The sequence below is a fragment of the Metopolophium dirhodum genome, chromosome 2 (genome assembly GCF_019925205.1).
Source record: "Metopolophium dirhodum isolate CAU chromosome 2, ASM1992520v1, whole genome shotgun sequence".
Classification (NCBI taxonomy): Eukaryota; Metazoa; Arthropoda; class Insecta; order Hemiptera; family Aphididae; genus Metopolophium; species Metopolophium dirhodum.
This window is the reverse complement of record NC_083561.1, coordinates 32218466-32233263: the sequence shown is the minus strand read 5'-3', so window position 1 is coordinate 32233263 and position 14798 is coordinate 32218466. Positions and strand designations below refer to the sequence as shown.

The following is a 14798-nucleotide window of genomic DNA, read 5'->3' as shown; positions in this document are numbered from 1 at the left end:
TTGTACTGTTGTCTGTTATAAATTCACTAATAATACAAGTAGGTACGTCATAAAAATAAATGTTTCTGGCAAAATACCTGCGGCAGACCATCCGCAACTAATAGTGCTAAAATAAACTCTCATAAATCCCATTACACCCCTCGCCATCGCCACCTCCATCATTACTAACTCTCACTGTATACAATTATACTAAGGATTAATTCTGACAGCCTCGTATATGTTATAGATATAATATTATATTATAGTGCAGCACGCAACGGTTTATAATATATTTTCTGAAAACCTTCTTTGGGTCCCGCCACATCATGCGTTTTAGCAGGTCCGGGTAAACCGGATGCGTTTAGACCGGATGATTTTGCCTATGTCACATCTATGCGTTTTTGTTCTTAAAAACGTTCCCGCCACTGCATTCCAAGTTCCAAACGCCACCACTAGTCCCCAAATTCGTCAAAAACCTACGACCAATAATTTCATTACATTCAACATCCCTACGCTCTCTGAGTTAGACCTAGATTACTTACGTAATTTATGCAGAATTATTTTATTATATTACTTTATCAGTTATAACGTTATAGGTACGAGTATAATTTTTTAATAGGTACCTAATTAAAGTGTGTCAAAATAATTACATTTTTTTATTTATTTTTTGAACATTACATAAGTAAGTATACTTGTATTTTATAAATGTATTAAATCGTAGTTATATAATATTTTATTATTAATTAGTTCATATTAAATACATTTAAATATAGATTAAATGAATCGTCAAAATACTAAAGTTGTTGCTGTAGCTGAAGCATTAGGCTTATTAGATCCACCAAAAGCAAAACGAAGGTATTGGGTACACCCACTAAATGCGGATCGTGAGAAAATAGGCCAGTTTACGACATTTTTTGAAAATATTAGACAATATCCTGATAAATTCTTCGAGTATTACCGTATGTCGATTTCAAGTTTTGATGAGTTGCTAAAAACTCTACGGCCACATATAACGAAAAATACCACAGAATTTCGTAATCCGATATCTGCTGAGGAACGTCTATCAATTACTTTAAGGTAAGTTTATTTTTTTATATTACGTATAAAAGTTAAGATCTTCAACGTGATATATATTATATATGACTATTAATAATTAATAAGTTATCACTAATCACCTATAAGTAGTTATCAAAAATTAAAAATAATTATTTTTATTTTTTAACATAATTTCCGTATTAGGTTATGAAAATACAAAGACAAACAGTATATTAGGTATAAGAAAAAAAATGTAATACTTTATTTTTATTCAAAGATCAAATAATATTTAACAGTATGGTATAAATAACATTAAAACATAACAATCTTCGTTATTTAATTAAAAAATATAAAAAAAATGAAACAATTTCATGTTCTTACAAAATTAAAAATTACATACTTTTTAATGTCATTAATACATTATAAACACCATATAATATTTTACTGTAAGTATAACAAACCTTGTTACTTTAATATTTATAAAAAAAATTAAAAAAGGTCATGTTTGAATTTAAAATTTAAATGACGCACCTTATTGCAATAAGTATAATTTAAACTTTAATTATGTATCATACTATTAAAATTTTTCAAACAAATCTCCACTAGTAGTAGGTTGTTGGGACTGATCAGATATATAAGTATATGAGCTTTTAGGATATGGTGTGGGATGTTGAGCATTTGGATTGAAATCAGATGAATATATTGGCAAGGGTTGTGGTATAAGATTATGATTTTGATTGTTCCCCAGGCCGGGATTGAACGAAGGACATACATTTGAATATTGAGTTGGGATAGGGACATTCTGACTAGTGTTTTGATTAATGTTAAAATATGGCGGAGTTGATTGTAGTTGATTAGATCCTAATGATACGTTCCTAAAATATTGTAGAGTCATAAGACGAAAATCTGTTTTTTGATTATAGTTTAGTCTTTTATAATCGGGTAATAAGGAATATAAAAATGCCTTATCAGGATCAGAGGTTACATCATCTTCAGAAGTAGCTAAATTGCTTAGTAACTCTTTTTGAAATGGTGTCATCTTTTGTACCTTGGAATTATTTTGTTTTTTACTTTTTGGAGTTGAATATGTGTCGAATTGAGGTGGCATAATTTCATTATCTAAAACCAGCTCGTAGGATGAATCTTCTCCACCGGTATTTTCTCCTTCTTCTTGTACACTTTCATTGAAATTACCTGTCGTCCTATGAGCAAATAAATAATAATTCATCTAGTTGCCATTACTAGTGATGTACATTTTCATGAATATTTTTTGTTATGAACTAGATTTTATAATTTCTGATATTAATTTCATATCAGATAAAACTAACTACTCTGCAGAGGCGTAACCGGAAATATTTATAAAAAAAATAGTATGTACAAAATGTATCACAGTGCAGTGGTCTGGTCTTGGGGAATACATTTTTTAGTAATTTTTAACAAAAACTGTGATTTTTTGGACTCAAATTCAAAAAATTATTTTTGGATTTCAGCGTATTTTTAAAAATCTAAAATTGTCGAGTTTAGATTGCATTATGAATATGTTTGTAATAAATATCTTTATTAATATAATTACCTTCTTTTTTTAATTATGTGCTGCAAGAACGTCAGTGATTCTGCGTATACATAATTTTTTCTTTTAGCACTATCACCACTTTTACCCTGATTCATAAATTTTGAATAGTGGTCTCTAATATGTCTCCATTTAGCTTTCAGATCGGTCACTATAATAATATTAATTTATAATATTATAAAATATAAATAATTAATCAAATCAGTATAAAACTGGATATTTCCGTGAAACCTTGTTTAAAATTTACAATCCTTCGAAAAAATGTTGAACATTTTATAAATTTTTAACTACAAAATAATTATTAAATTTTAAATTTGATTAATTTTGTCAAAATTCTAAGTCTAAATGCTTATAAAAAAAATTGTGCCTATGTATTTTAATATTTTTCAATTGCTATTGTAAAAATATATCAGGAGTGTTGTATTACATTTGCACGCTTGTTGACCCAACAAAAAAAATTTTATTGATATTAATTATAGAATAAAAAACTAAAAATGACCGTCAATAGCTCAAAATAAGTCAAAATATTTTTAAAAATGTTATGTTGTATAGAATATGCTAATAAAAACACTCAATAAAAATGCCATGTATCAACAGAGTAAAACCAAAAACCAAAATTAATTTTTTTGAAAACCGTTTTTTCTAATTTTTTTTCTCCTCATGCTTTTGAAAACTACTGGGAATTTTTAATTTCGACTGTATGTACCAACAAGATTCACTATCCCATCGGAAAAGATACTAAAGTTGAAAATATCGAATCATTATTTCGACATCTTATCGTGTACAAAGACACAAAAAATAAAATTAAAAAAACAAACACATTGTAAAATCAATACGTTCATTGTTACGCTCAGGATGTAAAAACTAAAAAAAAATTATTCATCAAAATGTATTTATTAATTATGTATTTTTTGTTTATTAGATATTTATCAACTGGTACGTGCTTCGCTGCATTAAAATTTGATTTTTGTGTGGGAAGAAGTACGATTGGAGTGATCGTAAAAGACACTTGTAAAGTGATATGGTCAACTTTAAATTCAAAAGAGATGCCTAAACCGACTAAAGAAGATTGGGTGGAAATATCAAATATATTTTATACTAAAACAAATTTTCCAAATTGTCTAGGAGCAATAGACGGAAAACATATAAGGTGTAGAAATCCTAACAACTCCGGTTCGTTCTACTTTAATTATAAGAAGTATTTCTCTATCGTTTTGATGGCAATAGTTGATGCAAATTTGAATTTCGTTGTAATCGATGTGGGTTCATATGGTCGTGAAGGGGACTCCAATGTGTTCAAGGAGTGTGCATTTGGTAAACAATTATATGAAGGTAAATTGAACATACCAGAACCAGTTACTTTACCAAATACAAGTACCAATCCACAACCGTATGTGTTTATTGGAGATGAAGCGTTTGCTTTACATTCAAATTTACTTAGACCGTACCCTGGACGTAACCTTACTGATTCTCGAAGAGTGTTCAACTACCGATTATCCAGAGCAAGGCGCACAGTCGAATGTGCCTTTGGAGTCCTCGCGAATAAATGGCGTGTTTTACATACGGCTATCCAGGTGGAGCCAGATTTTACGGACGACATTATAAAAGCATGTTGCATACTGCACAACTTCGTTCGTAAAAGAGATGGTATAAATTATGAAGATTCTGAAACGCACAACTTAGAAGATATTGAAGCTCGTGGAACAGGGACTCGTTCGCATGGAATTGAAGTGAGGGATTACTTTGCCAACTACTTTATGGGCCCAGGAGCAGTAGATTTTCAATACGACATGATTTGATTTTTAAATAAAAATATAAGTTCTAGAATAAAATTATTTTTAAATTTAAAAATGTATTCAATAATTTAATTTATATCTACATGATATAATAATATAATAATTGTAAACAGTATAATAAATATAAAATATAACTTAGAATACTTACCTTTACTTTCTTTTGCATGTTCTTCAAGCTCACTCCAATCTTCAAACATGTACTCACCAATCGTGTTCCAACTTTTTTGTCTTATATGCTTATCCATATAATCTTTGGATCCAATTTTCCATATGGAAGGGTTATTTTGTACACATGATATAAATTTATCGGTATCAAAAACCATTTTTCAAAATATAAATATTTAAAAAATATGTCTAGGTAAAATATTCAAAAAACGCAGCGGCCAAAACGCACAGTGTGGCATACACGATTTAAAATAATGTGTTTTGATGACTTGTCCTGTCGATTCGTTTCCCGCCCGACCGCAACATGATGCGGTCGGTCAGCGGCAGGAATCGACCGGTCCCGACAAAACGCTCTAATATAGCACCTATGATTAGAAACTATGCAAGTTGTTGTTCCGGTCGACCGGATGCGTTTTACCCGGACCCGCCAAAACGCATGGTGTGGCGGGACCCTTTGTAACCATTCGTCTATGTTTGATGAAATACTATATCATATAATCTATAAATATTGTATCACAAACATCAAACACTTACAGGCTACACTGCTACAGCCTTACTCTTTTCATTAAATTGCCACAAAATCCTCTTCCATTCGAAATAAACTCAACTAAGACAAATACTGAAGTACTAGACTTCTTTCAAACTGTAGAATTGAATAAAATATGTTCAGATCCATTCTTTACAAATGCAAACATAATTGCAAAGCCTAACATAAATTTATATTTACAATATCTTAATTAACTATTTTTATTTATGATTCATATTCATTGATTAATCAGAATATTATGCTTGAACACGAAAGTTATACAACTCATTACATAATAACTAAGGCCTAGATGTGGAAGACTTTCGCATCTTATTTTGTAACATCCTAGACTATACTTTCCTAGCTTAAAATGTGTGTTCAATAACATAAAAATTTATATTTTTCAAGTTTTTGAGTTTTTTTGAGTTTCAGGTCATTTTTGAGACTTTTAAGATAATTTTTTTAAGTTTAAAAGCATTTTTTTTTATTTACATTATAAAGAGTTATTTTTTTTGTCATTATTATAGTATGTTTAAATTTTCCACAAAAGGCTCCTAGGTTATTGTTTCAATAGTCGATGAAAAAAATTAAAAATCCAGTCACAATTTTTTTTATAAACATTTAAAGTTCAAATATTGATAAAATACGTAAAAATTATGTAAATTTACAAATTATTTTGAGTTAGAAATTCATAAAAAATTTTCTTTTTAAATCTAAGATTTGAAAATGTAATAAATTTGTCTACCTTAATCAAAAAAAAAATGTCTACAAGAAAGTCAAATTAAATTTTTTTGAGCGTTTGAAATTCATATTTTTACAACATTTGATATTCACTCGATTTCTCATGTAACGATTTTCTTATTTTGTTGTAATTCAAAAACTAATGTCTGTAGATACTTGAAAATTTCACTGAATGTTTATATTAGCATTTTCTATACACCATAAAATTTTGACTCTTTTTGAGCTGTTTACGGACATTGTCAGTTTTCAATTTATTTAGTTTTTTTTTTCTATAAATATTAATTAAATTTTATTTGTTGGGTAAAAAGTGTGAAAGTGTAATGAAAGGCCCCTTATATATTGTTACAATAGGAGCGGAAAAATATTAAAAATACATAGTGTTAATTTTTTTTACAAGCAATTATAGTTCAAATGTTCACAAAATGCATCAAATTCAAAATTTAATAATTATTTTGTAGTTAAAAATTCATAAAATGTTCAACTTTTATAGCTAAAGATTGAAAATTTAAAACAAGACTCCACGTAAATAGGTTATATATAAATTACTTTATTCACAATAATATCATCAAATATACTTGGTAATATCATAGGCTGATTGACCGTTTTCGCTCAGAATCGTTTTTCTTATACAATGATATTATATCATTGAATTCAAATTTAACACTATCCATTACAGTGACCCACTTGTCACCTACTATACAGCAGAGCGACATCCACTTTCCTATCTTTTTAATAAATGTTTTCTAGATTAAAACAACATTTTGAAATTAATAATATAATTGTTGAAACCAATTTCCTTGTTTTTTCTTTGAGGCCTCAATCTGGGTAAAAAACGCGAGATCTAGTGCCCGGGCATTGCTGCCTCTCTAAAGTTGGCCCTGAATATGTTTTACTATCATTATTGTTTTTTTTTTATTTGCTTCTAGGTTGGGTCCTCGAGTGTACCTTTTATTATATTTGTTGAAATCTTAGTATTAAATAATACTTTATGATAATTTAGATTAAGAATTTTTTTTATAGTTAATGCCCATTTTACATTTTGTACGTGTAACATAGGTAATAATAATATAATGATATATAAATATAATTTACAAATTACAAACCCGCAATATTTAAACAAAATCAAACCTCTGCATAATACGTAAATTAATACCTACCTTTAAAATATATAGGTGCAACAAACCTTTACGTTGTAGGAAATAAGGAGTATCGATAAATCGATTGTCTTGGAATGTAATTCGCTGATCGTTTGAAAACATAATTTATCTAATTATCTTTGGCCATAATATCGACGGGTACTCAACACGAATGTTATAACACCCGAATGATCTAAAAATTCGTAGAATAAATGTGTATACAGTGTACATTCATACAAGCAAATGACTAACAACTAGGAAGAAATAACGCGTACTCAACATAATAATAATATAATATATTCTGGCAAGTCACAAGACTACAGCTATCCATATTATTTTGATATTTCATTTGCCTTCGCCCTTCACATATAATAATATTATAGTCAATATCATTGTCGATGAAAAATAAAAAAATGTCTGATATATGATTGAATGTAACGACGGTAAAAATTCGATAACAATAGTAAATTGTTAAAAAACTATAAATAAGTTATTTTTTCAAATAAGAAATGTGTAAGACTGTAAGAGAATACTTTTTAACCTTATACATTTTTATAAAAAGGGTCTCTACCACAAAGAGTATTCTAGTATTCATAATTCAACTATTTTGTACATGATGTGTATTGTACATGTACCAACATTTGCCATATTTTGTATAATAAGTTTAATAAAAATATGTAGATATTATAAATTATCAATAATTTATTGAAAAGGAGAAGAAATAAAAAGTTATAGGATAAGAATTAATGATTATTCAATTTACTATGTTCAATTTACTGTGTTCTATAGTCATATATATTATAATATTGTAATTAAATCGTTATTTTTACCTGTTCTTTTTTAGTTTTAGTATTTTTCTAAGTATTTATATTATAATATTAATCGTTTTTAGTAAATAGTAATTACTAATTATTATATAACTATTTCAAGAACTCATAATCATCTCCAATACAAGCATTAGCTTAATGAAGGTGTACAGACAATTATTTATTGATGTATATAATTATTATAATCTTGTATTAACTGTTTGTTTTCAAAATAAATATCAATCAGTCTATATATCTATCATATATTTTATCATAAGGGTTTGTAATGTTTGCCACTTAGTCCCCCCCCCCCCCCCCAACACGATAATAGACAATAATTAATAAACACCTAATAATATATTATAGTAGATTTGATTATTTTTACGTGAAGTAGTAAATGTTTAAAAGCTAAATAGCTATATCAATACTTAAATTATACTCGTATAATGGCTTATAACATTTTTGTTAGTTTACAATTGTATGTATAGATTAAAATATTTTATAATTATACATGTTAAAAATAATTATGTAGTTCGCAGTAACGCTATTCAGTATAGGTATTTTTTTTAAATGTAGTTGTTGTCGTACAATTAAAAACTGTAAGAATAATACTTTATTGAAAATTGTGTTTGGTTTGTGTTATTAAACGTAAATGTAATTTATGCAATTGTCATGTGGCATAATGATGCTTCGTACAGCACATTTTATAATAACGGTAAACAATACAGATGTCTTAGTTCGTTAAATTTGTATTTTAATTTTTAATCTCGCCGAAAACTACTAAGGACCTTTAACATCACGTACCTCACACAACGGAACTGGATTTATAATACCATTAACAACTTAACAGATTAAATACGATATCAAAATGTAAACAATAATAATTATTGTATTATTGAAAATGCGTGTTTAATTGTAATGAAATGTCGTTAACGACACGTTAACAGCTTGCTATCACTACAGCGGTCGTAATGGAACACAACAATTTTATTACAATTTACAGTTTATGTGTTTATTTATTTTTCACCTATGCCTAGGTTATACCATTGATTATAAATACTGAGTATTTAAAATCAATAGTTATACCTATCTATTTATTAATATAGTTATTTTTAGTAAAATTTTATAATATAATATGATACAGCTAAAGCTAAAATTACTAATTGTAATTTGAAATGCTTTCTTCGTGTTTATGTTTTACAAATCTGATGTCATTTTTATAAACTACTTAGGTATGATATTATGATGTAATTAGTTATACATAATAATATTATTATTAAAACGTCGTATTATTATTACAACGTCATTATCTATATTATGCTCACAGAATATATGCAAATAATTAATGAAATCTCTCAAAATGATAAAGATGATAATATTATATTTTGCATTATGGACTTTGCACCCTGCAATGGTAAAGCATTAAACAGCATAATGAAGTTAAATTACTCATGTTCGTTGATATTTAGCAGTTTTTGGCAAACAGGATTGAAAATATTTTAATAAAACGTTAATGCACTACGCGCGGTCTACGCCATACCCACACTACTCTTGTAAGACCCATCAATAATATTATCAGAGACTCTTCTGATTAAACCATCCAAACATATAAATGGTAAAAAAATGTTTATTGGTTCATTATTATAATGGCTCGACATAATAGTGTTGTACAATTATAATTTATAATTTTCAACGTCAATCAGCAAAGTACCTTAAAATATAGCTTGAAAAGCGTTTTCCAGGGTGCATTGCCTCGGCTACTCGGGTGGTTGTTACGTACTGCGTTTACATAATATACTACCTACCAATGCAAAATAATAAAAAGGTAAAATTATGTGTGTTGTTTTAACTTATATACACGCATAACTCTGCATTATATATTATTAGGTCATAAATGCGCAATAATCATAATCCTATTATTTATTTATAAATACAAAATAAATTGCTCGGCCGTTCGTTATAATATTAGTAAATAAATTACAGTCTTTGAAATGTAATACTTTTTTCTTAAAAATATTATTTTTTGATATTAAACTACTGACGATTGAAATATTGCTCTTTAATACAATACGATTATACAATTTCGTGTGTTTTGCTATGTGAAGTTAAGAAACGTTTCTCTTACGAAATATATTCATAGTTCAGTTTAATTTTAAATGTACAATTGAAATGCTATTACAATCAGTATACTATATTGGGTGGGAGGTAAATATAAGAAGATAAGTATAGTAAATAGATAACATAACGTAACTACGTGATGTAACTTTTAATTTCGGTTGTTTCTTTATGGTAGAGTAGGTATCTGGTATATACCATACTTATTCAGAAAACGTAGAAACAAAACGGAAATAATAAAACCGCACATAGATAACCGTGATTAAAACTCTTCTAAAAGTATATTTAGTTACGTAGAATATTATAGAATTATATTATGACGTATATACCTAGCTTATATTCTGCTGTATGAACTAGGATTAATATTAATACAGAGAAGAACAAGTGGTTCATTGTGAAAATAAATTAAATAAAACAAATTATAAGAAATTAAATCCTTAGCATGTCACATGTGTGATATACGATAGCAATACAATATTTAGGTATAGCTTATTACAATGAACGAGTAAATATTTTTTAGCTGTGATACTTTTGAAACATTTTTATATATAAATTAAAAATATATTTGTGTCGATTGATAAATCTTTCTCTGGAAAAAATATTTTTGATGAAGATAAAATGTAATTAACTTAAATAAAAACTAAACATTAAATATGTACTTAAGTAACGCATAAAGACCGAATACAGTATACTGTACACAATACACCATTTTTAGCTAATGGCGTTTATCAGGTATCTGACATTATATAATATTATAAAGTAATTATTGCAATTGCAAATAATCGTAAGTAACATAATTATATAGTAGATACTAACCTATTGAATTCACGTCGTAAATCACGAGTAACGCGTTCGATCATTGAAAGCTACAAAAAGCATTTCATAATGAAACGTCGAAAATATGGCTTTTACGTTATTATAAAGATTGTATGAGATCGAAATGAATCATTATATAATATATATTATATATTTATAATAGTTGATAAATGAACTATTAAATCAGCAATAGGGGACTTACCTACAATAATAAATTAATGACAAACGCGTGCAAGCCCAAACTCTTAATTCATTGCTTAATTCATTGCTTAGAACATTGCTACCTATACATAAAAAATACCTTCGACAAAATGTCAAATATAAAACTATTTATTGACTTAATGATGATAATTCATTGGTAATGCATATTGCAGTTACAGCTGTAATGTCATTAATCAAGCGGACACTTATAAATAAAATGCTCATACTTCAGACAGTGAAGTGTCGACATTTAATCAGAGATAATATAATAATAGTGAACTAGCCGGTATCTATTAGCATTATAAGTTATAACATTAGTCAGAGTTCATAATCACATAATATAATGATTCTAGAATTCTACACGTATAAATTGAATCAATTACTTTAACATTATATTGGCGATGTTTGTGATATTATATAAGTAGTCATCAAATATAATTAATCAACAATTTTATTTCCCGGTTAATTGAAAAGTATTAAAATAATTTTATGCCGACTTTATAATAATAGGTACCTATGTCGTTTGATATTATTGATTATAATTTAATTTTAATGCTCCTACCTACCTGATATATTATATATTTTGATAACTATAGCCACATAGGTATCATTAAATTTTGATTACGTATTAGAATTTCGAATGTATAATTTACAAAATAGAAAAATGTGTTAACTTCATAGACTACGTCCTATATTATAATCTAGGTATATTATTTTTATGAAATGTAAAGGTTTTTTTTGCATTAGGTAATCCTGCAAATTTAGTAGGTAATCTCTAACAATATTTAATATTTTAATAATATATAATAAATATAAATCATTTTTAATAACAACTTTTATAAATAACTTACAATTTCAAAATCTGTCTAAACAACTATTGATATTTGAGCTTTTTTCACAGAATAATAAACAGTGTATATTGAGCGTGACGTGATAGTGAAATCTAAATCCAAGTCCGTCTGTCTTCTGTCTAAGATTATAAGCTTCTTTTTAACTTTATATTTTTTTGTTTAAATATATGATCTAAGTGCCAAGCTATGTACCTAGTATTTAGTTATCCCATACATCTCTATAACAGGGCTTAAGTAATTTTTAAATGCAATTTCTAATTCAAAATAGGTTCGAACAAAACCGTCTCTGTAATTATGTTTGATAGTTATTATTGTATTATAAGTTTTTATAACTTATAACACTACAGATATATTTTGCTTACAATTTAAATCGTTTGTAGCCTTGTAAGTAATATTATATATACGTATTTTGTACTTATATAATGAAAACAGTTTCAATTTTCCGAAAGTTTAATTATTTTTTGAACACCATATTTCATGTCAAGTCACTTGATCCATGTCACACATAGATATCTTATCAAATATATGTTTATAATTAATATAATTTTCTGTTTAATAAGTCCCTTGTTCTACGGAGGGAAAGAAGAGACCAAGAGTTTCCATTATTAAACTAGTTAGCAAACAAGGGGTTTACTTATACTTCATTAAAGCTGATATCACTTCGGGACAACCTTGACGGAATACGAAGAGCTTTGCTAGATGCTCTATAAAACAATGACTTACTTATACTTTAAACTATTATAATGATTATTTATTTAATAACTATTGACCACGACTCGAGAGAACATGCATTAATAAAACAAATCTATTTTGTAGATACGAGAGTACCACTTGAAACAATATAGTTTGTATTTCTGGATGATAGTTTTACACTTTATATAGGTAGTATAAAACAGGTGCAATTGCCAGTATGAATTTATTATTTGAATAATTAAACAATGACAAATAAACATTAAAAATTAAAAATTAAAAGAATTCATTAGGCTCCTCTCTTTTTGGGTGTATATTAACAATTCAAGCAATTATTTCTGTAACCTTAAGTAGATTTTAATGTTTCCTGAAATTATGCGCAATTGTAATTTATAATAATCCGAATAATTCAGGAACGTTTATTGTAATTGGTCGGTTGTCTGTTGAATACTTAAATCTTGATATGATATTTTGATTGTATCGTATAAACATAAATTTTATCGATAATCAAACAAGAAGAAAATCATTACATCTGTTAGTATAATTTAGTTTTATTTATTACTCCCGACAAATAAATATGTTCAGTTTCTTCCAGACGTCCAAACATTTTGCTTTTAAATGCCTATAATATTGATAAGTAACAACGAAATGTTTACGTTTCAGCCATGTTAGTGTATATAATGCACTTTTGAGTATGTCTAAATTTAACATATTGTTTTAATTTATTTGTTTAATTTTTCATTATTTTATTATCCTACCGTGCAAGAATAATGACGATTTTGTTTTTGGATATTTTGCTACAGTAGACAAATAAAAGTAAATATTTGCAATTGTCCTTATTCATTTTATCACATTTAATTGTATTTATTTAGTTCATACCGATTATCAACATAAAAGTGAAGGGAACATTTTATATTTGCAAATACGTGATAAACGTAAATATATATTTTTATACTAAAACACGAACACACACACACATAATCGTATAATATTAAAAGACATACTGTAAATATTTTAACGATTGAAAGTAAAAGGAACAAAAATACTCATACTTCGATGCAATATTGTTGATATCAATAAGACAAATACCAAATATTCATTTACGAATGTAGAAGACTATATTTTTATATCATTCACTACGATTATTATTTATGTCCAATATTATAGGTCAGACTATAGATTGAGAAAACAGACAATAATATATTATGATTAACATGATTATACTTGGTCACTACCCCGTAATGAATTCATTGACAATGGATTGCATGGTGTAATTTGTTGTTGTTTTTGTTTTGTTGTCATTGAAACAAAATAATAGAATTCAACTTTTTACTGTTCATAAAAGAAAGGAATATAAGATTATTTTATTGTATTCTTGTGACAAATGACATTAATGACACACATTTAGCTGCTTCTGAAATTCCAGTTGACTTTAACAAATAACAAAATAAAACAAATAAAACATAGTCTGTCAACAGCACAAATAAATAAATATATTATATCATGTTGTGCTAATTATTCAAGAATAAATACACGAAATTCAAAAAAAAAGAAACTTAAATTTAAAAACCACCATCTACATTTTAGGCAAAATAGGTGAACATTGTTTAAATAAGTAATTTCCTACCGATATAAAATACAAAGATAAATAATAGGTGAAATTTAAAGTAGACGCGTATGGTAATATTTTCTGAACTGCAATAAAATAAAATAACAAACGATTTGATAAAGGACATTTAGTTTTAAGAGATAAATAAAAATAATTTAAACAAATTAGAGAAGTCGCTTAGCTCTGGTAGGTGATGAGTGTACCTCGTCATTTAGTATAGGTATTAAGTAGTCCACTGAAATGGATGTGTTAAATTAAAATTAATAATGTTAAAACATTACATACGAAATACAATTTTGAGCGGAGACGCTCTATCAGCTTATAATACTACCTTGAAGTATATTTTAATATAATAATATGTTTCCATTGCTCTTAGCAATTTATTTTACCATACAGTAGCTGGTTGAGTTATTTATTTTTGCCGAATAAATCGCATTTATTGTGTTATTAATTATTTAAAATAGTATATAACTATATAATAATATCTTATTGTTATTAACTTTTGAGTATATTGACTTATCATAGAACGGTGTGGACAGGTTTATGGTATAAAATATATATTTAGCTTAAAATTAATCTAAATATTTTATATAGGTACTTAGTATAATGTTCGTAAAAGTTGTAAGTCTCCGCGAATATTAATTCAAATTTAATAATAATTAAATATGCCCACCGATAATATTATACTGTTCGCATAGCCATAAGCGAAACTCACGGGCAACGCCACGCGGGATGGCTAAAAATTAAAATATAATATGATTT

General features: G+C 27.1%; 2 protein-coding genes across 3 annotated transcripts; one reads left to right on the top strand and one right to left on the bottom strand.

The window, feature by feature from the left end:
- Nucleotides 1–328: 328 nt before the first annotated feature.
- LOC132938740 (uncharacterized) lies at nt 329–4646 on the top strand. 2 transcript variants are annotated; one of them, XM_061005755.1, is made up of 3 exons: nt 329–661; nt 753–1056; nt 3507–4645. In XM_061005755.1, exons 2-3 carry the CDS (start codon nt 758–760, stop codon nt 4381–4383), a joined length of 1176 nt encoding a protein of 391 aa, XP_060861738.1. In that variant the 5' UTR covers nt 329–661; nt 753–757; the 3' UTR covers nt 4384–4645. The 2 variants fall into 2 exon arrangements, with proteins under 2 accessions (XP_060861738.1, XP_060861740.1); XM_061005757.1 differs by lacking the exon at nt 329–661 and having other exon boundaries at nt 670–1056; nt 3507–4646.
- Nucleotides 1084–4963, bottom strand: LOC132938741 (uncharacterized). Its single transcript, XM_061005758.1, has 3 exons — nt 4529–4963; nt 2588–2735; nt 1084–2216 (listed from the first exon to the last, which is right to left on the bottom strand). Exons 1-3 carry the CDS (start codon nt 4701–4703, stop codon nt 1592–1594), a joined length of 948 nt encoding a protein of 315 aa, XP_060861741.1. The 5' UTR covers nt 4704–4963; the 3' UTR covers nt 1084–1591.
- Between the last annotated feature and the right edge of the window lie 9835 nt (nt 4964–14798).

Excerpts from the sequence above, each read along its gene's own strand:
- LOC132938740 (XM_061005757.1), top strand. The coding sequence starts at position 758 with ATGAATCGTCAAAATACTAAAGTTGTTGCTGTAGCTGAAGCATTAGGC. Across the intron at positions 1,057-3,506 it reads CGTCTATCAATTACTTTAAG|ATATTTATCAACTGGTACGT; the intron begins GTAAGTTTATTT and ends TTTGTTTATTAG.
- LOC132938741 (XM_061005758.1), bottom strand. The coding sequence starts at position 4,703 with ATGGTTTTTGATACCGATAAATTTATATCATGTGTACAAAATAACCCT. Across the intron at positions 2,736-4,528 it reads ACATGCAAAAGAAAGTAAAG|TGACCGATCTGAAAGCTAAA; the intron begins GTAAGTATTCTA and ends ATATTATTATAG. Across the intron at positions 2,217-2,587 it reads CACATAATTAAAAAAAGAAG|GACGACAGGTAATTTCAATG; the intron begins GTAATTATATTA and ends ATTTGCTCATAG.